This window comes from Grus americana, chromosome 4, assembly GCF_028858705.1.
Source record: "Grus americana isolate bGruAme1 chromosome 4, bGruAme1.mat, whole genome shotgun sequence".
Lineage (NCBI taxonomy): Eukaryota > Metazoa > Chordata > Aves > Gruiformes > Gruidae > Grus > Grus americana.
In genome coordinates, this window is record NC_072855.1 from 78,847,593 (window position 1) to 78,871,235 (window position 23,643).

At 40.5% G+C, this 23,643-nt stretch overlaps 1 protein-coding gene across 7 annotated transcripts in view; it reads left to right on the forward strand.

Moving 5' to 3' along the window:
• Nucleotides 1–23,643, forward strand: part of NDST4 (N-deacetylase and N-sulfotransferase 4) — a 149,601-nt gene that overhangs the window by 41,548 nt on the left and 84,410 nt on the right. For 6 of the 7 annotated variants that reach the window (XR_008577070.1, XR_008577071.1, XR_008577072.1 and 3 more), the window contains 2 exons: nt 3,915–4,673; nt 19,406–20,655. Coding sequence is in view for 2 of the 7 variants with exons in the window: in XM_054825141.1 (XP_054681116.1) it covers nt 19,675–20,655 (981 nt within the window). In the remaining 5 variants the exon portion in view is untranslated. Of the gene's footprint in view, nt 1–3,914; nt 4,674–15,015; nt 15,132–19,405; nt 20,656–23,643 lie in introns of those variants that run through there. The other variant, XR_008577073.1, reaches the window with a different exon arrangement.

The window sequence follows — 23,643 nt, forward strand, 5'->3', positions numbered from 1 at the left end:
AGAACTGGTATGCGCTGATTTGCCTTTACCATTTCAAGAAGTGTGCCCACCCATAAACGGGGGGGGAGAATAGAAGCTGAATAGAAACCGTGTAGCTACAGAAAGTCACCAGTCAGAGAATCTGGTTCATATTTTTTGCATTTTTTTTTTATTTTGCTTGTAGGATTTTGCATTATTTTTGCTGCTGATGTTGTTTGAAATCAGTACTTCATGCTTAAGTGGACTACTAGCAGCTTATTCTCCACTGTCACCTGGAAAATAAGAATAACCCATGACAAGGCAGGCACTTTCAGTAGAAGACATGAATGCCTTAACTGAGTTGTGATGCATGAAACTCAGCTCCAAGTGTATCTGTATTTCATCCCTACATTTCTGAGCATATAAAACCTCTAATACATTTTGATTCAGAGCCAAATATTCAGATTAAAAAACCTAACAGCTTATTGAGACATCAAAAAAAACCAAACAGACTTTTCTTAATGAAATATATATTTGAATACTCTAAAAAAAGCACATTATGCTATGCCTTTATGTTTCTTGCACTTTTGATGTGAGTGTAATTAAGTTCTGCATATCTTGAGGAGCTGCTAGAGAATTAGAGACTAATCTATAACTCTTATAAGTTGCCATAGTTCCTCTGAAATCAATGGATTTTTCAACAATTTACACCAGCTGAGAAACTGCTCTGTGTGTTTAATAAAAGACACACTGTTGTTTAATTATGGGGAAGTTCATAAGAAGTCTCCACAGCTTAAGAAAAACCTGGTCCTTTCAGCAATAGCCATTTTTTGTTCTTTTAAGCTCATTATGAACTTACGTGTCAAAAGCCATCTTTCTCTCAATGAAGACCATAAAGGTGCCTTTAGCTGAAAGAGACAGTTATGTGTATTGTTGTCAACTTAATTTTGAAGCATGGCCTTCATGGTGCAAGGCAGTTTTTGGGAGGAGAAGTAAGTAATAGGAATACCTATTAAAGTGTCATCAAAGCACTCTAATAACAGGTGAGAAAAGCGGAGGCAGTCAGAGAAAACAAAAGCTCTGCACAACAACAACAGAACATCAATCCAAATATTTCAGCAAAAGTTTTCAAATAGTCTAGAAGAACGAATCAGGGAGATACCATATATTATATGTATTCATTTCTGAAAGTATTTGCTTGCTCTCTATCATGGTTCTGAGCACAGAACTGCAGGAATTGTGTTTTTCTACCTGATAATGTGCTGTGAAGATAAATACGTTAAAAATAGGTGCACAGACATTGTAGAGAGACTATGGTAATTAGAATAGATAACTATAAGCATCGGAGTCTGGATTTAAGCATCTAAATAGGAGAAGGATGCTGAATTTTCAGTAGTTGCCTTTAGCCTAAACGCAGATGCCTCTTTAGAAAAAATTAATCTGATTCAAAGTCTTGTTAACTTACACAGCGCTAAGCAGAGTGTCTCTGTGAAAGCACTAGGTTTAGAAAGTAAAACATTTGTATGTCTTGTAACGTGCGTAAGCTCCAAGAAAATTTGGACAGAACAAAGCAACGCTTACTTGTACTAGGGAGTTTGAAGAAAAACAAAACAAAAAACCCCCACAAAAAGAAAAGACAAACAAGACAACAAAACAACAACAAACCCTCCCAACCAACCCACAGTTATAAACCCAACAAGTCATGTTTTGGAAAGGTAATACTGATGTTGGGCAAAGTACTGATAGGTTTCACCTATAACTTTTGCACTCCTGAAGTAGGAGGACTAGGCAGTTGTGATTGCCTACCTATATGAGGGGGAAAATAAATCACACAAGTATTAACTAATACAGAATTTCCACCAGCTAACACAAAATCCGTGCTTCAGGTAAGATCCAGAAAAAACACACATCCTGTGTGGCAAGGTTTTCAACATAAATGTGGTACCTCATTAACGTGGTGTTTTATTGCTAGAATTTCCCTTTTTTTACTGTTTCCCTCCATCCATACTTCATTACTGTTTCTTGCTGTCTCCTGTTTTCTTTTATGTATATTTTTCCCTAAAGCAGAGCATGAGAATAATATCATGACTGGAAGGACATTCTAGGTAACTCGAGTGCATTTGTGTCCAAGCAAGAAAAGTTCAATTCTCGCTACTACCCAAAGGAGAGGGAAGTGAAAATTCAAATTGCACTGTCTTTTTCCCAAGGGTTGGCGTGCTCTTTTTGTTACATAAAGAGAGTTGGAGCAATTCTGCCAACTGGTTTCCTCACATTGCTAATAAGGGCAGACCCTGGCACAGTAAGTTGCCTGATCCTCCACTTAAAATGAATTGCTAGCAAAGCAAACAGCTATTGAGGCAGCACAAATCAACAGCCATGATTCTTCATGTTGAATTCATCTAGCGTGGCACGCTCTTAAGCCAAGGATTTAAGTTCAAAGAGTGACTTTAGCATCTGAATTAAAATACACTCTCAACGGTATGCGTAACCACTTGGCTGCTGGCCCGCCCCGGGAACATCTGCGGCAGCCGCTTCAAAGGGGCAGACCGCTGCTCCCACCACATCTGGTGGCAGCCGAGAGCCGTCCCGTGGCACGCTCGCACCCCGCGGCCAAACCCTTCCGCTCACAGGGACGTCTCCAGTGCTTGAACTACAGCTGGGAGTCAAGTGTACGAGTAGAAAGAAGAACAAAACAACGGGATTATTTTTTTTTTCTTTTCATATCGTCAGATTAGTAATAGGAAGCTCTCGCATTTTTTGTGGGTTTTGACCAGTTGCACCAGAAGCGTTCCTTATGTTGGGAAGAGACTCTCTCACTTGATTTGGAGGTTTTAGTTTACAGCCTGACTTAAGTTCCAATGTTCACGCAGGATGCAAGGAGGCACCAGCTCACCACCCAGTTGCGGCGGGAACCCCACACCCAACCTTCACAACAGTCTTTGGAACACAAATCCCAAACCCAGAGCCAGCCATAGGTGTAAGGCATTTTTCAAAGACCCTCACAGCAAGCGCTTTGTAATTAGAACTTGCAGGAAATGACTCAGACATACTTTGAATTTTAATTTTCCCTCAGTTTCTAATTTAGCCAGAAGCAATAAATTAGTCCCCAGTTAGGAATATCTACCATCTTTGAAACTTGGATATTCACAGAAAGCAAATAGCTCTTCATGGAGAAGGTCCCAGCTGAAGGATGTAAATGGTACACTGCACAGAACGCCATTTATTTACACTATTTTGGAAACACGAAAGGTTGAGCTGACCCTCCTATGATTCAAATCTGAGTTTACAGCATCATTCATCATCTCAGAATGGGTTTGTTCCAGTCTCCTTGAACAAAACTATTTTCTCCTCACATTTGCTGTACAGAATTGGCTGAATTTCAATTCCAAGGTGTATCGTACAAAGAACGGTTTTGGAGTGAAAGGTGTCAAGCTGGCAAAAATTGAAAATTAGATTGGTATAAAATCTAATTTTTTTAATATAGAAAGTGTTTAGGTTTTCCTCTGTAATATAATTTAAAGTCGCATAACAATCACGTTTCTTGGCTATGGAGGTAGGTTTTGATCTCTAGCTGGATGAGATAAAGGATTTTAATACGAAATTATGCAACAAATAGGTGGAATTTGTGTCGCATACAGTGGGAAAATACTTTGCACCTCTGAGCACCACACATTTGCTGGTATCCACCCAGAGGTGGTATCAGGGAGATCATTTGTAACCAGCTCGCTGGATAACCTCTGCTTGGCTTGGGTCATGCTACGCTGTTGCATTAAAAACAACCTTTTGTTGTACCAGGTGATCTTATCAGTCACCTAACAAGAGTAGGAACCAAAAAGTCTTCTGGTACTATGATTTTCTTGAGCCTTCTTTAGCATCTGGGGATGGTGCAGGGGTCTGGGGGCTCAAGCATTCTCCTGCTGGAAAAATGACTCTCTCAACTTTTCCTTTTTCCCCAGGCTTCCAGTTGCGAACTCCAGGTGAAAAAATCAGAGGCTGCAAGTGGCATTTTCCTCCTGCATTTCGGGCAGGAGGGGAGGTGGTCCAACTGCACAATGACAGATTATGCAAATCCTCCCAGAGCATCTAATCAATCCCGGCGGTGGGAGAAGAATGCAGCTCATCTCCGAATTAGCCTCTGTCGCTGCATCCTCGTGTGAAGCATCCCCCCTCGGTTGGAATGACATCAGAGCAGCTCCGAGTCCTTGAAAGTCTGGGGGTTGATTAGCTGGAGGAATTGGCCGCTTCTGCCAATCACCACCCTGCAAAGCCGCCTCGATACTCTTGTAGATATGAGGGAGAGGGAGGCTGACTACAGCAAACAGGAGGCACGGCGGCAGCACCGGCAGTAGTAACAGGAGCAGCTGGTATTCGGGCGATTAAATAGTTCTCGCAGCCTTTTTGCTGTAGCCTGGCTGCTCCCCGGTGTAATCCCCATGTCCAAGAAGGAAGCTGCATTTTTAACGGTGTGCTGAACAGAGGTTTGAATCATTCCAGCTGGCTGCTTGTTTTGAAAAGGACAGTCTGTGTATAAATGAGATGTGACTGTGCCGGTAGAGTTCAGTTACTGGGGCTGGAGCAAGAGGAACCTTCCCGGGATGCCGCTCAGACAGCTGCTATCAATTGAAAACTCTCCCTAGTTTACCTGGAGCCATGTGAAGAGATTTGAATAGCAGATGTCTCTTTCCTGCACGCTAGGAAGAGAAATTCTTCTCTAGGTAAGCTATTGTTCAGCTTCTGCACATATTGCTACGTTAGCCTATACTTCTGGGTATATATTCATATGACTATATAGACAGTGCCTGTACTCAGAGATGAGAAAACAGTTCCTGAGCAGGTATAATATTCACACCGTGTGTAAAATGGTCTGCCTATAACCTAATTATGTATAGTAAGTACTTCAGAATGCTGCCTAGAGCCTGGCATTCAAAGGATTATTTGAAAGTTTGAGATAGTCTTTGCCATGTTTGCATGCAAGTGCCCTCGATGTAAACGGACGCGTGCCCTCCGAGGGGAAACGGTTGTCTGACTAAATATATGAAAGACCACAGAAGTTAGAGCATGGTAAGTTACGTGAGGAAAAAAGAGTATAAGGTTGCAATTCTTCTTTAGTCTACTCCATATACTTCGATCTTATTTGCTATATCTACCAAAGTTAAGCAAAACTAGTATATTAAAATGACAATGTGAAAGCTTTCCATGGCTATATAGTAAACATGCAGCATTTAAAGCAAGAGTAATTGTACTGTGAGGAAGCCTAGACCTGCAGATCTGCTGTCTTCCAGCAATTTTGATACCCAAACAACATCTATCAGCAACATTATTTTTTTAAAACAGCAAGATCATTCATAGTGTGGAAGCAAGGATTATTTCAGGTACTAAGAGGTAACCTGAAGAAATCAGTCTTTGCTCTTCAGATGACCACAGAGTCAGAGCACAGCAGCAGCCTGGTGTTTTTATCTTATAGCTGACACGCCAGCTCCAAGTCATTGCTGCTGGGAATAAACACTCAAAGGAAAAATGTTTAGAGGTGAACAAGTCTCTTCCTACAAGCATTACACTAATGTAACCACACATACATACATACAAAACCCACACTCATTAAGTTCTCTTTTCCCCAGGGAATTTACCATATCATTTTTTACTTACTTCTGCAGCTCTTAATCACATTGATTGAACCCTCCCTCCCTGTGAATAAATGCTGCAGAATCTGGCCTACCCCATGTAGCAGGTTATTCTACCCTTTCTACCTCTGAACATAATCAGAGCAAAAGACAGAAAGAGAAAGAATAATTTTCACTCCATTTCTTCAGTAGTTTTTAATTATGATCCTCCTGCTATAAGATGTTCAGCTTGTGGAATAATAGCAGAATCTCCTTGTTCATAAAGTTGAAATAGTTGGCAACATTGCCAGGTGCTTCCCTGCCTTGCCCCATCATGTCTGTGTACTTTCATCATACACGTTTTACCATCAGCCAAGCTGCACTGTCTGACTTGCTTTCTGAAATGCTGCTCGAAAGACGGCGGGGGGGACGGAGGGGGATGCCAACTCACATTTAACTAAGGAAATTCTTGGCTTCCAGTTTTCTTCTGAATCTTATCAATTCAAATAATATGATCTGCTCAATTCGATTAGATGTTCCTAATGACATTGCTCTGTGCAGAAGTTTAAGATCATGTATTAGTTTTTGTGCCATTTCCTCAGAACATAGCCCTTTTTTTGATTCATAATAAATGCCTAGTGTCTAAAAGCCTCAGAAATGAAAGCAGGAGTATCTTAATGTCTTGTTGACACTGCTGTTTTCTGTGAGGCTGGAGAAATGCTCCTCTAACTTTCATTTTATTTGAGTAAATCAAATCCAAAGGGTTAGATTGAAGCACAGAGAAGGATGCTTGAGTGACTGAGCACTTGCACACACACACACACACACACACATATATGCCCCTACATATACTTCCATTTCAGTCTGAACACCCTGTTAATTCACACGATAAAGTTCTGGAAGTCCTATTAAAACTTTATGGATGTTTAGAGGTTGTGATATCTGCTATATTGCTCTTTGTAATGGCACTGATCAAACCTAGCTGATGTGGCAGCATGTAGGGAATCATAAGCTTATCTAGAGTTCAACTATCATTCAGTATGAGTGGGAGAAAAATATGCTAATAGTGAAGAGTTTGGGGTTGTTTTTTTCTTTTGGAAGGCTTACAGTACAGGAACTCGGAGGTACAATGAGATACTTCAAGGAAAACATGGCCACGTATTGCAAACCCAGAGCAATACTGGTCAAAGAAAATGCTGATGAGTTACTAGGAGTTGTGACTGAGTTTTCAGTTAGATAAACAAAAAATTACATGTAACCATATGCCACCAGAAAAAGATTTGTTTCTAATTTTATTTTTCTACAAGCAATAATGGAAAGAATATCATGATGTCTTACAAAAAAAAAAAAAGATAATTTCTGTTCCAAATCTTTCCGATTTAACCCACAAACAGTTTTGATTTGACTGCCTCTATGACCATAGAGCTGGCTGAGCTTCAGCTGCATGTATACACCGATGTTTGCTTCCATCAAGTGTTTGCTTCGTAAAGCTTTCATAATGCTTCAGTTTCTTGGATACATCCAAGAAACTGCTTTTCATACCTGCAGAATGGGCTCTTCTGAACAAAGCAAACCCTGGGCTAAGAGCAGCAAAGCATCTCAAGCAGGGGCCTGGGTGGCTGAAGGAAAGGATAACTCAGAGTTGTGCAGAAAGCTGCAATTTCCCCAGCCTGTAGAGTCATTTCAGGAGCAGAGCACTGAGCTTAAGGTGTGCCAAGGGCTCTCCACACTTCCCAAGGTGAGGGGAACCTGGGTTTGAAACCATTTGCAAGGATTAAGGAGTATGGTATAAGGTGGCAGTTTAGTAGATCCCTTGTTCTTAGGCCTGGGATGCAGCTGAGGACCATTAGAGAGGCTGGACTATGGGAGAAGGAGGGTCTCTGCGCTGGAAATTGCCTGGAGCATGGAGTTAAAGTGTCCTGACTCACATTTTGAAGAAGACTAAAGAATGCTCTTATCACAGCAAGAAGTCTACTTCTCTTATTGAGATGTTAAAACAATGCCCCTCCAGAAGAGTGCTAGATACAAATACAGAATTTATTTTCCATCTATGTCAACATTTAAATTAGAAAAACTGTTTGAGCCATAAAGAAAAAAATCAGGTGCTGGAAGAAAATGAAAACCATGCACGTCAATCCAAAACATTTATTACAACTACTGTCAGTAATAATTACAATGAAACCACAGATTCTTCTGAAATTAACAGTTGCTATAGAAAACTAATAATATTTTATCTAAACAGTAATGCCACCAGAATCACATGGCAACAGCGCAACAGTGTAGAAACCATGTCAGTATTTGATGAAGAAAACACATTGGCGCCAGAAGTAACATATTGCAATGAGATGATTTAAACTCAATTCTGAAAGGAGCAGAGAAGTATTTAAACCTATTTCCTTCCCTCTGGCTGCAGGAAGGGTCACAACTGTTTTCCCCAAGCACAGGCAAGTGGAGCAAATTAATCCTCCCTTCTCTGCTCCAAGGATGGGTTTTGCAGAGCCAGAGCAAACACAGAAGTAGAAGCCAGGGCAGGGTGGGCTTCTTTCATGAGAAAAGCAGCAAAAAGAAAGGGATTCCCTCTCCTTCCTTGGAAGCTGATGAAATCACGACTGTACTTGGCTTACTTAGCTTGGCCAGGGGAAAACCTGCTGAATCTCTGCTTCGCTTTTCATGACCTAGGGAAGTCTTTGTTTTCCCTGCTTCTTCATGTCATATGGAGGCTACCATGCAAGTTTCTTTCCCCCCCCAAAACATGCTAAGACAAGGTATTCTGTAGCACAGCCCCAAAGCAGACAGCAATTTAAGACCTGTTCACGTACAGCTGCTGATACATTTGTCCCAGACCACAGTATAGCTAAGCTTACAGAGTGCATGCTTTTGCACCCAAGGCTGCTGCTGCAGAATTTCTGCTAGGACAATCTTGCAACTTCAGAGTTAGTCCTTACGTGGCCACGGGACGAGAGGAGCATCTGCCATCCTGTCACGGCCCGCAAGAGCTCTGAGAAATGCACGCACGGCTAATGCTCAGGGCTGATGCATCTACAGCTATAGAGTTTTACTAATGGCTGGGTTTTAATCTCCCATATGTATATATCATTATCAGACACACAGCAGACAGAATAATGTGAATGGGCTCTTCCCCGAGCAGAACCGTGCACAAAATGTATCCTCCTGAAGGACTATCCACAGCTACTTATTTCAACCCGCACTCTGCCAGGCTTCCATTGAAAGGATTGCATTTAGCTTTTAGTGTATAAATAAGTGTTCTAATAAATAATTAATAGTAGCTGCTGGCCATAAAAAAGGCGACTGTTTGGAAAGTTAAAACAGTGTCATGAAATATGCACCCACCTCTATGCTCTAGTTTCAGGGGATGTTTTATCCAACCTACCTTCCTTTTGCATGGGACCGTATTGTGCAAGGGGAAGGCCAGAGCTCGACTTCCAGAGCCTCAGGGTATCCACTGAATTTATTCGCTCTCACTGGGATATTTATCACCCCTTATACCACCAGAGGGGAGGACAGGTGGTTGGTGATTCACAGAGAAATTTTTTAGATATGAGAGGAAAATGCAGTAGAGTCTAGGTTTCTGAGTAAGAAATTACACTTTCTGATTACTTTTGATTTTAAAGCTCTCATACTTTTTTTTAATTTAAACAAAAGCAGGGCTTTCTGCCTTGATACTTTTGCCTGACTACCTGCATTCTACCTACCTAAATAGCTGGTATAGCGGACTAGGGCATTTTTATTCATTACTAGTCAGTAGACTATATTTGTTGTGCCATTTTAAGTGGTCTCATTAATCTACCCCCATACGCTTTGCGCTGTTAAGGGTGGAACCATGCATGCACACACACACAGCGTACAATCCCTTACTGCACAGGGCACTGTACGAGCCAGTAAATACTGTTAGCAACTGAGGGCCCAGGTTTGTTTTGAATTGATAGGCCTTAAGAAGGAGGAATGGTCGCTCTATCTCATTAGTAACTGAAAAGCTGTGATTCTGGAACTTCACCTTTTAACACAACATCAACCGAGTCTTCTGTCCCCATACCTTACTATTTCTAAATTACCTGCAGGGGTGCATGTTACTATAATTTCTACCCGAAAAGTCCCAATTAAAGATCAGGAGGCCTCTGTGGTACATACTGTCCACATGACAAGCAAAGCAAGCGGCACGTGCCTCAAAACACTTGACGCTCTCAGACTCCCATAAAACCAACTCTTCATCAGTTTTGGAGGTAGCAAAATCCATGTGCCAGCATGAATCAGCAGCAGTCATTCTGCATATTCAGATTTTTAACTAAAGTACCTCCAAAATAACTTTCTCCTCCATGGAAAAAATACTTACTTTCAGGCAGAAAATTAAATATCTATGTATATATTGTCTAAACCAGATCTTTATGGATTACAAGGTATCATTGTGTCAACTCATGAGACATCATTTTGTTGGCTTGTAAGCCCTTTCCATAAACCAGATACCCAGGCTGGATTTCCTCTTCCAGGATGCATAACGGAAAACACAGTGCAGTTGTGCCCCCAGTCCATAGGGGAGAACAGGAATGTAAAGAAACATGACTAATTCCACCCTGATGTAAGGACAGTATATTCAGAAAGATTTTGACAACAGCTTGGATTATTTTTTTTTTTACCACCCCCCCCCCCCAATAAGCTAATGCCTCCTCAATAGTTCAATGAGCAGAGTATTTTCAGGAAAACAACAGGTTAATCAAAGCCTCGCTATTCTATCACAGAGCTCTAACAGTATTAGTTCTAGTTCCAGTGTCTGAGCTTAGCGTGACTCAACAAAAAAAAAAAATCCCTTGAATTCCCAAGTAGGACCCTTATCCTGCTAGTGGCATTTCTAAATTGAACTTTATCTAGACAAAACAAAGAACAGATCTTTTGAAAGGAAGCATTTGTTTATATTTTGAACCAAAAGAAAAACAGTATCTATAGGTCACAGGTGACACACCAGAAATCTCAAAAGAGATCTTTCACTTGACTGATAAAGTGGCTTCTCTCAGAGAAACCCCATAAAACAGTGGCAGAAATAAACAGAGAAATTTAACCAGGGGATGAATAAGAAGAAAAAAGGAAGCAAGCACTGCAAATACATTTGACTGCAGATTAAAATATGAATTTTGCACTGGCTTTCTTAAATGCACTGTTTTCAATATCCATGCTATATGTTTGAACCAAACAGAATCATTTTAGAACATTTTACAGCTAATGCCCAGGTAAAGGTAGAAGAAGCTATAGGTACTGAAAAAAAAAAAAATCAGTGGCCTCCAGAGGGCAATATGTGATGGTGGTGGCAGAAAGGGACAGAACTCAAAAGTTTCAGCTCCCCACCTTATCCTCTCATCACTAGGCTTTTTTTCCCTCTTGATAGGCAAACAATACCCATCCAGTCATTTCTTGATTAAAAAAAGAAGTTGAATTTGTATTAATATCTTCCATAAAACTTCCTGGGACTATCTTGTCTGCTTGGCGGTGTCCGAAATATGTAGAAGTGAGATATAGTCTGTTGGGTATTGTAGTATTTTTTGTACACGAAGTTTCTCTGTCTAGATTAGTTTTACTGACAACAGTAATAGGTGCAGCCATAACTGGTTCCCACAAAAAGCTAATCTTTCCAGTTTTAAAGAACTGGTAATAAGGCCCAGAATTTTCTGAAGGACTGCCTGGAACCTGGTCTAAGACTAAGACTCTAACTTAAGCAATTTAAATATATATGGAAAAGACAGGAGAGAGATTATAAACCCTTCCTGCCCCCAAACTGTCATGTAACAAAGCAGTGATAAATGCAAGTATTTTATGAGCAAGGTGGAAGTGACTGAGTTTTCCTCTTCAGAACAATGCTGTTTGGAAGCCCAAGAAGCACACGCACACACAAAAAAAGGACACGTGGAGCGTCACCCTGTCTTCATTCACTCTGCTCGAAAGCCATTACTTGCCTTTGCCACTATTTGCTGGCTAAGGCCCGCCAGGTTGTGACTAGTCCTGATGGCTGAGATGATGCTCTAGAACACACACCTGCTCTGATCCTACCCATTTTTGTGCCAAATCCTCTCTATGTAACAAAACCCTTCAGACAGCGAGGACGAAGTTGGGGAGAGGGAACTCCAGTAGAATTTACTTATAAAATAAATATAGGGAAGCTATTATAATGAGAGTTAACGTACTCGGAGCTTAAAACCTGTCTCTGGCTGGCTGGGAACCTGGCTTGAGTAAACTCAGAATAAACCTCTGTTTAAGTTTCATGTAGTAAACGTGCTGCTCTAAGGATTTAGGTACAAAGTCTTTGTTATCTGGGTTTAAATAGACTTCCTTTGCAGTAGTAATAGATCATTACTATGTGACAGCAGTAGTCTCTGAAATAAGTTAGTGGCCTCCTTTTAATTCCTAGCACAGATGTGACCACATCAGACTTTCTCAACTAGTCCCTGTGACAGGATACAGACACCACAAAACATGTTATTCGGTGAAATATATTGTCATTGATATAAGGGCGGAGACATTTTAATTATCTTGTATTGTGGCAAACATTTTTAGGTCCCATAAAAGCAATAGCGGAACAGAAAGTGCAGGAAACTATTAATACTAAAAAAAAAAAAGTATAAAGACCAAAGAGTTTAGCTTCTAATAAGCTATTCCAGAGCCTGTGACTGTGCCTGGTAGGCGAAAGGCCTCTTCATTCAAAAGGGAGCTTTTAAATTTTTTTTTTGTGTGTGTAAGAAACCTCCAAAAAGTAAAGTTTCAATAGCTATCCAGCAAATCTGTAATCCTTGGTAAATTTTCAAAATAGATACAGAAAATCTGCAGTTATTTAGATGCTAATAGAACTATAAAAAGATTTTTTTTTTTTAGTGTTTTTTATGCCTTAGCTTTTATGTATGATCAAACAAGATGTACAGAGTTTGACTACTGCATTGATTGACTTTAAGGAGTTCTAGTTAGGCAGCCATTATATTGCACAAATGTTGTCTCTCAACTGAATTCACAACACAAATCATTCTATTGAAACTGGATAGCTAATTGACAGCCTTATAAAAGTAGAAAACAGTAACAGAATAGATGGACTGTAATAAAACATCTGATACAGCATCTCACAAAAGTTTTATTTGAAAAGTTAAATGAATTCAAATTGGCTTCCATTGAAGCATTAAACTATGAATTGAAAAGTGATGAAGAGCTATTAACCAAGCGAGATCAGAAGATTTGTTGCTTCGAGTCAGGAGGAATGTTTTGCAGGCTGTCTCAGGAAAACACGCGAAGCCTGCTTTTATTCACCAGCTCCATTCAAAAGGACGGAGGCAGTCACAGGATGTTCATTACACCTGCACTCTCCATCAGCCCTGCTGGGAAAGCAAAGCATCAGCTCCAAGGACTCCATCCTGTAGGTCACGCACCACTTTGTACCACAGGAATCTCTGCTGTGTTTTCAGCCACAACTTTGTGCCATTTTGGCTTTGTCATCATGGCTCAAGAAATAATCGTCTCTCCAAACCTTCTTTTCATCCTTGGCAGTTCAGCTACTTTTCTACTAATGTCATGAGGGTTGTAAAGACACCTATCTGTGGAAGGGCATTATGCAAGAGCAAGTGGCTGTTGCTTCCAGCTCAGCCATGAGTCTGCCCCAAATGACCTTGGAAAAGTCAGGCCTGTACCCAGGAATAATGCTATTTAGCTTTTTCGAATTTTTGGCGAGTTACTGGTGAAAAGCGATAGCTTATTACCATCACTCAGGCAAGATAGACACATTTATTGGAAACAGCATTGAGACAATACTTATTATTTTTTATTTAAAGTCTGTCCACAAAGCTAAGGTGTTTTGCCTGATGACATCAAAATATTATGTATATTTTGATATATCTCAATAAAGTGATATATTTTGATATTGCACCACAACATTTTTGCCACATATGGAGCTGCACAAAAGGTGAATGGGGTCATTAACACCTACTCGTTACAATGGTGACTAGAGCCACTCTGTCAAGAAACAAGAAAAAAAAAAATACAGGTTCTCTCTTCATGCATGGTCCTCCTAAAGCTATACTTAAACTATTACTGATTTCTAGGAGCTTCCACGCCTGACACTCAAGAACAATCAGCAGTCAGTGATTTGTGAGGAAATACTACAACTACTTATGTTCAAATATACTGAAGTGTTATAGACTGATAAATTGGAGGAACAGTCATGGAAACATCATGGATGGAATATTAATGTGCATTTCTGGGTGGTCCAAATGAGCAAGGGATGGCTAGAAGTTAATAGGTCAGGAGAAAGAAGTGTTGAGGCTGAACAGCAGGCAACATTCACCAGAAGTGTGGTCTGAGTCGTAGAATAAATTTCTACTAGGAGTTCAGCAACATGATGCGTTACATATGGGCTGGGGAATCAAAGGCGGCAGCAATTCTGTGAGAGAGGATTTGCAGAAAGAGCAGTACCTTCCTCAGTCTCATTAGTTCACATTTTTAAAATTCCACCAATTCACATAGAACATCTTGGGGGGGGGGGGGGGGGGGGGGGAGAGTCTCATCAGCAGATATTATAGTTACCTATCTAAAAGCATCAATAAGAAAAAAACCCAACCACTTTGTGAGTCAGCAACTTCAGATCACATATGAGTTAATGAGAACAAAAGGTCTGTTTCCATGCTGTTACAACAGTACATCTATCATGTGTGTTCAAGAAAGTGGGACTTGTGGCAAGTCAATGGTAGCTATCTGCACACCTTCAGAAATATTAAAGGAATAGAAATAATAATTACAAAGCTTTCTCTAATCATAATTCCCCTATTCAGTCAGAAGATGAGTAAACCACTCCGTTAGTATGCTTCAAATCACACTTGACAATACTAACCATGATAAAAGCAGATCAACTTTGGTGGTCCTGGAGTGAGACAAACTGTCAGGTTTGCATGAATCTGCCTGCAGCAAATCAAATGTTATCAGTTTGTCAGGAGTGAAGAGTTTACAGACTTCCTAAGTACCTTTACACCATGTTTCCCCAACTATCTTACATACATAGTAAGAGGTGTGCGTGGGTGCATATGTACACATGTGTGAGAATATGCATATATGTAAAACCTATCTCCAAGTACACCTTTAGCTGCCTTTCCACCAGGGAACCTTTTTTCTTCAAAGCTCCGAGTTCTGCAATCATCTGGAAAAGTTTAAAGCCAGAGAAAGACAGATGTCAAAAGGGTCAAAAATAGCTAGCTTCCAAGTATTTTTCATGCATAAGATCGTGCCGGCTTTCACTGAATGCACAAATTGAGGTATTTCAAACACTTCGCTTTATATTAATTGATTATCAACTTCAACCTCTGGCATCATTTAGCTTTCTGGAATCACACAGGATTATGTGCACACTATAGACTCATCAAATTGCTGAAAATACTGAAAAAAACCCCAGTCATTTAACTTACAGCTGATTATGCATCGACAACAAACAAGAGGTGAAAATGCTGAGCAGCCTCTCCACTCAGAAATTGCGAGAGAGAGTTACAACAGTTAGAAGACCTGCAACAGCTTTTACCAGCTGAGAAGCTGTCCTTATCCTAGGTAAAAGAGTTTTCTAAAATCTTGTGGTAAGCTATGAGCAGCTGACACCAACACCCCTTGTGAGCAAAGCCACATTTATAAATACAAAACACACTGCAACTCGTTACGCTTGAAAGAAAAAAGTTACTTTAAAGAAGCACCCAAGTTTCATGAGCTCAGTAAAAAAAAAAAAAAAAAAAAAATCTCTTAAACTTCTCTGAGGGAAGAAAAAGCTCTGTTTTTTCCTCTGCAGTGAATAGAAACCCTGGACTTTTGCTAATGGTCAACAGGAGTAATTTTTCACTCAAATCAGTTTGCTTGTTTCTGTATTGAGTGAGCAGTCATATGTAAGGAGTAGCAAGTAGGTATCATGGATCACAGGGCTGCTAATAAATGGCAGGAGTCATACAAGCTTAAAAAGGAAGAGAGGAAAGTTTACATTAATTTTTTTAGCCTAAAGGGAAGTTTTATATATAGAAAATAAAGGCATTCCAACTTCTGATTTATGCTGGAATAAGATGAGAGGAAACCTCTGGCCTGCCTCCAGATGAATTACCTGTAGAGCGTTCCATGCGGCCTTGCACTCTGGTGCAGACAGGAGACTAGAAATGACAGTGTTGCAGTGATACAAGTGTCCTGCTCCTCTACTCAGTGTTGCAATCGGCAACACGCTCTTAACCTGCTGCAGATGTGAAGTCTATTGGCTCCATCCGTAGGGTGGATGAACACTACTGTCTGCTTACCATCAATATCTCTGCTTTCCATAAGCTGAACTAGGTTGGAGATGCTTAGCCTAGCTACAAGGAGTGGTAAGGAAAGGAGAAGAGCTTACAACAGCCCTGCGAGGCAGCGCTTGCCCTGCCCCTTTGGTCAGGCTGGCAGCCCACGCACCACTGGCCTCCTGCCAGACCCAAACTGCTCACTTTTCCCCTCTTTCCCCTGATGGATGATGGAAGGCACTAACTGTCACTCTTAATGGAGTTTTCCCTATTTACCCAGGCAATAGCTTCATTATTTCAGCTGTCCCTCATTAGCAATTAAGAGCTACCTTTGCAACATGTAACCACCTTCTGCAATGTCTATATTTCCCCCACTGATTAGTTGCACCTAATTTGGTCAAGATGCTTGTTAAATCACTAAGCCCTATGAGAAGGTCTTCGTATAGGAACTGGACCATGCGAGAATCAGCTTTAATTCCTGATGCAATGTTAACACAAGGTATTAATAAGAGGCTGTTTCTCTTCACTATTGTGCTATTGTTTTTAAATAGTTGAGTCCTAATCTCCCAATCAACCATCTTCAAAATCGGTATGCTTTAATCATCAATCAAATGCATTTTTATGGGGAAGCAGGAAGTATTATTTAGCAAGGAAGCAGCAATTTTTAAACCTCTGTTTTTCTTTGGCTGCCTGAATTAAAGAAAAAGTACAGTTCCTGCAGACGGCTACAGCATCACAACCGAGTTATTGCAGAGTTCTGCTCTTTCCAGGGCAAGGCCCCATGTCTGGGAAGTCAGCTGAACGCAAGATTGAAGATCTACTGAAGGACCAGCTCTGGATGAATGTAACCTTGATTCCCTGATCAAATGTACCCAGCTTTCAGCTTTACCCCTGAAGGATCAATGAATACTGACCAGTGACCATAGGAACGCAGGACCTCAAGCACCGCTTTCTAATGTGAAACTACATTAGTAACACTAATTATGAAACATGGCCTATTTTCGTGTTTTTCAGATTAATATAGCACAGAAATACTCCAAAGATATTTGAATTTCTGTGAATATAAAGCTGTTGAACTTTAAGGAGGAGAGTTTCAAAGGCACAAATGGCACTTAACTTCCAATTATGCCTTGGAAAATGTCCCACTAATGGCTAATATAGCTGATTTATTTTCATAAACTTTAATTACTTCACACTTTTTTTACTGAACAGTGCAATTAGTTCAAGAGAGCAATTCAAACACAATGCACAAACCAAAAAGAAGATCTGCTCCAATGCCAAGTTTCCATATAAACATTTCAATTCCTTATCAATTCTAATATTTAGACATCTAGAGAAGTGTGAATACTTGCACTTGTTATAACATCTGCATACAACAGATGTACTAGTTTGCATTAAATCTGATTACTGATATTTTAACTGGAAGAAATTTTCCCAATGTTGTTTGGATCAACTAACTTGGGATGAAGACCATATTTTTGTTTTGGCTTGTATAAAAGTCATGGCCTTCTCATATTTTAGTAATACAGGCAGTACTGGCAGCAAAGATCTGGCTTATGAAGTGTATTATTTTGACAGCTTGCAATACCAGTACCTGGGAAATCCAGCAGGACGGAACAGCGAGGAAAAAAATGTGTAATTTTAGGTCTCCTCGCATGCTATTCCCTTGTACTACAAGGTGTAGGCTGAGACATTTGGTAAGCATTCAGTGTGATTTAGTGGCAGGTTTCTTAGAGCAGAAGTCCTGATTTTTATTTATTTTTAAACATAAGAGTCTTAATTAAGGTCTTTTACCTGCTCTGAGGATTTCCAAGACCCTTCTGGGAAAAGCCTGCCTGCAGGCAGGGCTGTCTGCTCTGTGTGTCGAGGTGAGAGCAGGTGCTGTCTGCTAAAAAGCAAGAAAATATTGCCCTCTAGTGCTGAAAGCAAGCAGAGGATGCAGAGTCCAAGAGGGGTTTTTAATTATTGTTTCCAAGATACCTGCCTATCTCATGCTAACAAAACTAAGGCTTGTTGTGATTACCTGTTTTGTGGGCAGATTACCCACCCAGCGAGGCTGCCCTGCAATTCTCTTGATCCAATAAACCCTCAGAGTCAGGCTGAGTGACTCATCAATGTCACCAAAACTGGAACACAGCCTCACAGAGGATGCCTCACTTGATCCAGTTTTATCTTTTGATAAAATCTTAATTGGAGGTTTAATAAGAAGCAAGATCCCGGCAACCAGACAGAACTGCAGAACAAAGGAAGCACCAAAGGGGAGCAAATACTCTTAGAATTATCAGAATGATTTTAGTTTCCTAGTGATAGCTGCAATTTCTTTTTTATTTCTTCTCTCATACATAAGACATTACTAAATCCAGACTATTTTTCTCATTTCTGTTCACTTCTGTCCATGGATAAACTACCCACCTTGCTCACCTTTCGGCCAATTGCTGTGCAACACACAGCAGGGTCACTGATGGAGCAGCCCACAATACAGGGGTACGAATTGCCTAGCAAGCTTCCAACCGAGAAAAGTAAAGCAGACAAAAAACTGAATCTGGCAAAGTCACAAATGGCCTCAGCAACAACTCCCTCTCTCTAAACTGCGAAAGCAGTAACAATCCTCTCATGAGTGAGCAGACGAATTAATTCACAGTTACTTGAGCATTCTGTTCACTGCTTGATAAGCTCCCAAAACCAGCAGAGTGCTCTAAAACTAGGAGAGTGCTACACGAGGCATTTCAAGCCAAATTAAAACTTTTCACTTGCATTTTTAAGATCCTGAACTGATGCAGTCAAGAGGCTCCTTAGAACTGTATATCAGAGTCATAAAATATACTAATAGACAAATTTCTTCAATACCTTTCTTATAAGTATTTTCCAGTTTTAGATGTAAAGCTTAAGATGAATGAATAGTTTTCAGAACAAAACTCAAAAGTGTGATCTGAGTTCATGGAGAAAGACACGTCAACCAACAAGTATCTGCCTGGAAAGAGTGTTTCTTCCTTGCAGTTCAAAAATCATCCATTGTTTACAGTCTCGCATTATTCCTACAGGTAAACAATCTAAGTAATTCAGAAAGACGTTAATTCCTATTTAAATACATAGAGCAGCATGGGCTATTTATTTAGTTACTTTTAATTGCCTCCGAGTCGTATGGTTTATTGTTACCAATGGTAATTTTTCATGAATGTAGGTAGAACTACCAGGAATTGCACAAGGGCTTCAGAGCTGGCCCAATACTTAACAAACATTTACATTGTCCTAATTTTGTCCTACAATCTTCAGTCATTCCCACTTGCAATAGCAGTGAGCCATTTTAGATAAGAAATTCCCATAAAGGAAGAAATATATTTCCTCAAAAAGTTATGTTTAGACTTTCTTTTTATACCCTAAGAATATGGGAGAGATGTTTAATGCAGGTTATCTTAATACATCAAAAAAGCAAGTGACACTGAGTGCTCCTTGAACTGTTCATAAACTTCCCTCTTAACTCAGATTACCAGTATCAATCACTGTCTTTATTAATCTACATTTTTAATTGCTGTATGGATTTTATTTTATTTACTCTTCTTTTACTTCTTGTTGCAGATAATGTTAAGAGTCCTCTTCATTGATTATTGGCAGCTGCTGCATTCTGAGAAAACCTCTTTCAATTTAGCTTTCCGGATCCTTTGACTTCCTGCTCCAACAGCTTTATAAACCTCCTCGACAGCTTCATAAATGCACTGCAATGGTCACATGAACGTCTCGGGAGGGGAATCAGCACCTCTGCATCTCCTCGTTCCTATGGCACTTTAGGAAGAGAGAATTAAAAAAAAAAGCAGCAAGTCCAACAGAAGTTGGAAGCCCTGCGAAAGATGAATCTAATCGTGAAGCTCCGCAGAAGTTTCAGAACGCTGGTCATTCTCCTGGCGACCTTCTGCTTGGCAAGTATTGTGATTTCTGCCTATTACCTCTACACTGGCTACAAGCAGGAAGTAGCCCTCGTGGAAACCACTGGAGAAGCAGAGTGTGGAGACCTCAAGCTTCTACCATACAGGTCCGTGGAGCTGAAAACAGCTAAACCCATTGATCCATCTAAAACTGATCCCACTGTCCTCCTGTTTGTGGAAAGCCAGTACTCCCAGCTGGGGCAAGACATCATAGCCATCCTTGAGTCCAGCAGATTTCAGTACCACATGGTCATCGCACCAGCTAAGGGGGATATTCCCCCTCTCACAGACAATGGAAGAGGAAAATACGCAATTGTTATATATGAGAATATTTTAAAGTATGTATCCATGGACTCATGGAATAGAGAGCTTCTGGAAAAATACTGTGTGGAATACAGTGTTAGCATAATTGGTTTTCATAAAGCCAACGAGAACAGCTCCCCAAGTACAAAACTGAAAGGATTGCCATTACATCTTTACAATAATGTAGCCCTCAAAGACTGCGTGGTAAACCCTCAGTCTCCCCTGCTGCACATTACCAAAGCACCAAGGGTTGAGAAAGGTCCACTGCCCGGCGAAGATTGGACAGTTTTCCAGTTTAACCATTCCACCTATCAACCTGTGCTTTTGACCGAACTGCAGACCTCCAGACCGCCCCCCGCCACGTTGCCAAAGGCTGCTCTGTATGCAACCGTCATCCAAGACTTGGGGCTTCATGACGGGATTCAAAGAGTCCTTTTTGGAAACAACCTGACCTTCTGGTTGCACAAACTGATCTTTATCGATGCCATCTCTTTCCTGTCAGGGAAGAAGCTCACACTGTCCTTGGATAGGTACATTCTGGTTGACATAGATGACATCTTCGTTGGGAAGGAGGGAACGAGGATGAACATCAACGATGTGAAGGTAAGGCAAGAATTGGGGGATACATGTATGTGCAAATGGGTATTTAAAGAGAGACAAAGCTTGGCGAAGCTGGCAAGCTCCATTTCCTAGGCAAAGCTGAAAGTGCACAAGGGTAGCTGGCAGATACAGAAACCATAACCTGAGATTATTTCAAAAGTTTGTTTACCCACATACATACAGAGATGCGTTCAAGTATGTGTATATACGTTGATACATAGAGATGGCCTCATACAGTAATGCATACAGTGATCGTTCTAGCTACCCCTTGCTTATACAGGTTATGCTCCAGGGCTTCACCCAGAGCACCTGGGTAACAAAGGAGGCTTTTTATACCTCGCATAGCAGATCTTTCTTTAAACTAAATAAAATTATATCTATTTGTGGAGCAAGTTTGCTGCTGGGATATCTGAATTTTTAGGTAACACCACATGTTTTACACTGCATTAATTTGTTTTTCCCTATGCGCAAACATACGCATGTACGTATGGGGCATATATATAATACCATTTATAGGCATTTTCTGTATTCTTTCTTTCGCTATTTCTGAAAAGTAGACAGAACAACAGAAGATGGTCGCCTTTTGAAATCTCACATAACCGGCATAATATTTAAAAAGAACAAAAAGAGCAAAAGGAAAAAAAGCCTGAAAAAGTTATAGTCACATTTTGCCTTACAAGAATTAGCGGGATAATTTTCATTAGCAGTCTAGCAGATAAGCATTTAAAGTTACCAGTGACAGGATGGAAGCATAGCCTACACTTTAATAAATGACATAACCATCTGATATGGTGAAAAGCCCACACACTATTCTTTCGCGGCTCTTTTAAACTTATTTGCATAGCCTGTAGTATCCAGGGACACCATTAGATTTGTTCAGAGTAATTTTCAAAGATGCATGCAACTTGGAAAGACTAGACAGAACTCAATAGCATGCCAGTTATTTCCTTGCAATTTTCCACACGTGAGAATTGTCATATTCAGAGATTAGTTGAAGTTCCTAAGCATGCAACATCACATTCTCAACCCTTTATTCTACAGGTGTTTTTCCCTGTGAATACCCCAATGCTTTCACGAGCAACAAGACTTTTGTTTTTAAACATGGATTTCTATTTTGTTTCTTAATTCTTATTTCCATTTCTACAACTTCTATATTCATCTGCTTCCTCATCCAGATCATTAAGAGAGGTACAGAAATACCCAGCAAAAGCAGTAGTCTCATATACAGTTAAAACAATTTTGCACATCAAAACAGTTCGGGTAATTCTATTAGCCAAGCCAGGCATAGGAATGCTCATCAGGGCTGATTTCTAGCACCAGGCACTCCAAGTGCCTGGTGTCTTCAGACCTGAGCACTGCGCACAAGCTCAGTGATCAAGTGCTCTCTCTCCGGAAATATATGGTAAAATGCTCTGAGAAAGGGCTTGTATACAAGAGGAAATTAACTGAAAAGGCAATTGTGGAACAATTTTTTCAGCAATAGCTTTCTGCCTGCACATTTTTGAGAGCATCTTTTTCTGATGTTGGCTCCACTAAGGAAGTCTATTATTCTACGTTGGTTAAAGAGCCCCTATTACTATAAGGAGAGCGTCCACATAGAGTCACTTAGAAACTCAAATCTTACTTTTGACTGGAATAATCTCACTAGGCAGAAAAAACCCAAGTCACTTTCTGATTTTCCAGCGATCGACAACATTGCTAGGCAAACCTTTCCACCTGGACTTGGCAAAGCAGCCATGCTTCATTGCTCATTATAGGAGACACAGCAGAAAACTCCAGACCCAGGGGCTTGAGTAGGAGCTGGATGGCAGAACCGTAACCGTTAAAAGCATTCAGCATCACTTCTATATGCTGCACACAGTTACCCACCTGAAAACCGAGCAGTCTACACTGCTGAATACCTTGAAAATAACAAGAAAAAGCATCTGCTAGGATTCAGACTTTTTAATTTTTTTTTTTTAAAGGAATGTGTGGCAAGTCTTTTTATGGATTATGTTTGAGTCAAGGTACAAAGAGAAGCTTTCATTCTTCCCACATTTCTCCAGTGTTAAATTAGCAGCCCACTTCAGTCGCAAAGCCCCCAATAGTGCCACTTGCAGGATAAATTCCCCCTTCATCTCAAACAAGAAATCATGCCGCAAACACCGACCACGGGGAGAAATCTTTTGCAGGCACAGACTCAGAACCAACCTTCCCATCAAGCGCTCTTTTGGGGACTACAAAAAGTTTATCTCCCTTTTAGACAACGTTCACACCTAAATCCACTCTGCAACTTGACCAGCCATTGATATTCTTGTCCTTAACATCACGGGCTTCATTTGAAATAAGTTACCAGCTACAGATCTGTTCCTCAGGGTATTTCACAAACACTTGCTACACAAATCAGTCCATTCTTACAGACTGGACATTCCCAGAATACATTAACATTCAAAACAGGATGCTTGCTAATGAACATAACACCGAAATCAGAGTGTACTTTGGTTAGTTTACAGTAAAGGATAATTACAGCCAGTTAGAGAACAATCTCCCAAGTCACTTGGGGAAGGAGGCAATTAAGAACCAGCGGGCCTGCCTTCACCCCTTAAGGCAGAGCAGCTTCTCTGCTTGAAAGGCAAAAATAGCAAAGGAAGACAATATTTAAGAGCCTGGTATTTAAGTGATGTCAAAGTATCGCCATGCATTTTGAAGCAGCGGCTGTGGCCAGCTGCTCAGAGAGGTTTGCATTTCCACAGTAGGCGAGAGCCTGTTTCTGACACACAGAGGCACGGCAAGATTTAGGGGCAGGTTCTGCTTGTCCTGTAGGGATATAAGGGTGGAAGTGTGAATGGCTCTGATAGCTAGAGGGAGAAGCACAGGCTCTGTACGTTGTTCAACAAGAACATGGCAGAATTTGGACCGCCTCCTTTCTTTCCTGAACATGACAAGTGTGTTTAGCACCAAAACCAAAAAACCCAACCAACAAACCCAAAACCTCCACAGTCCACATTTATA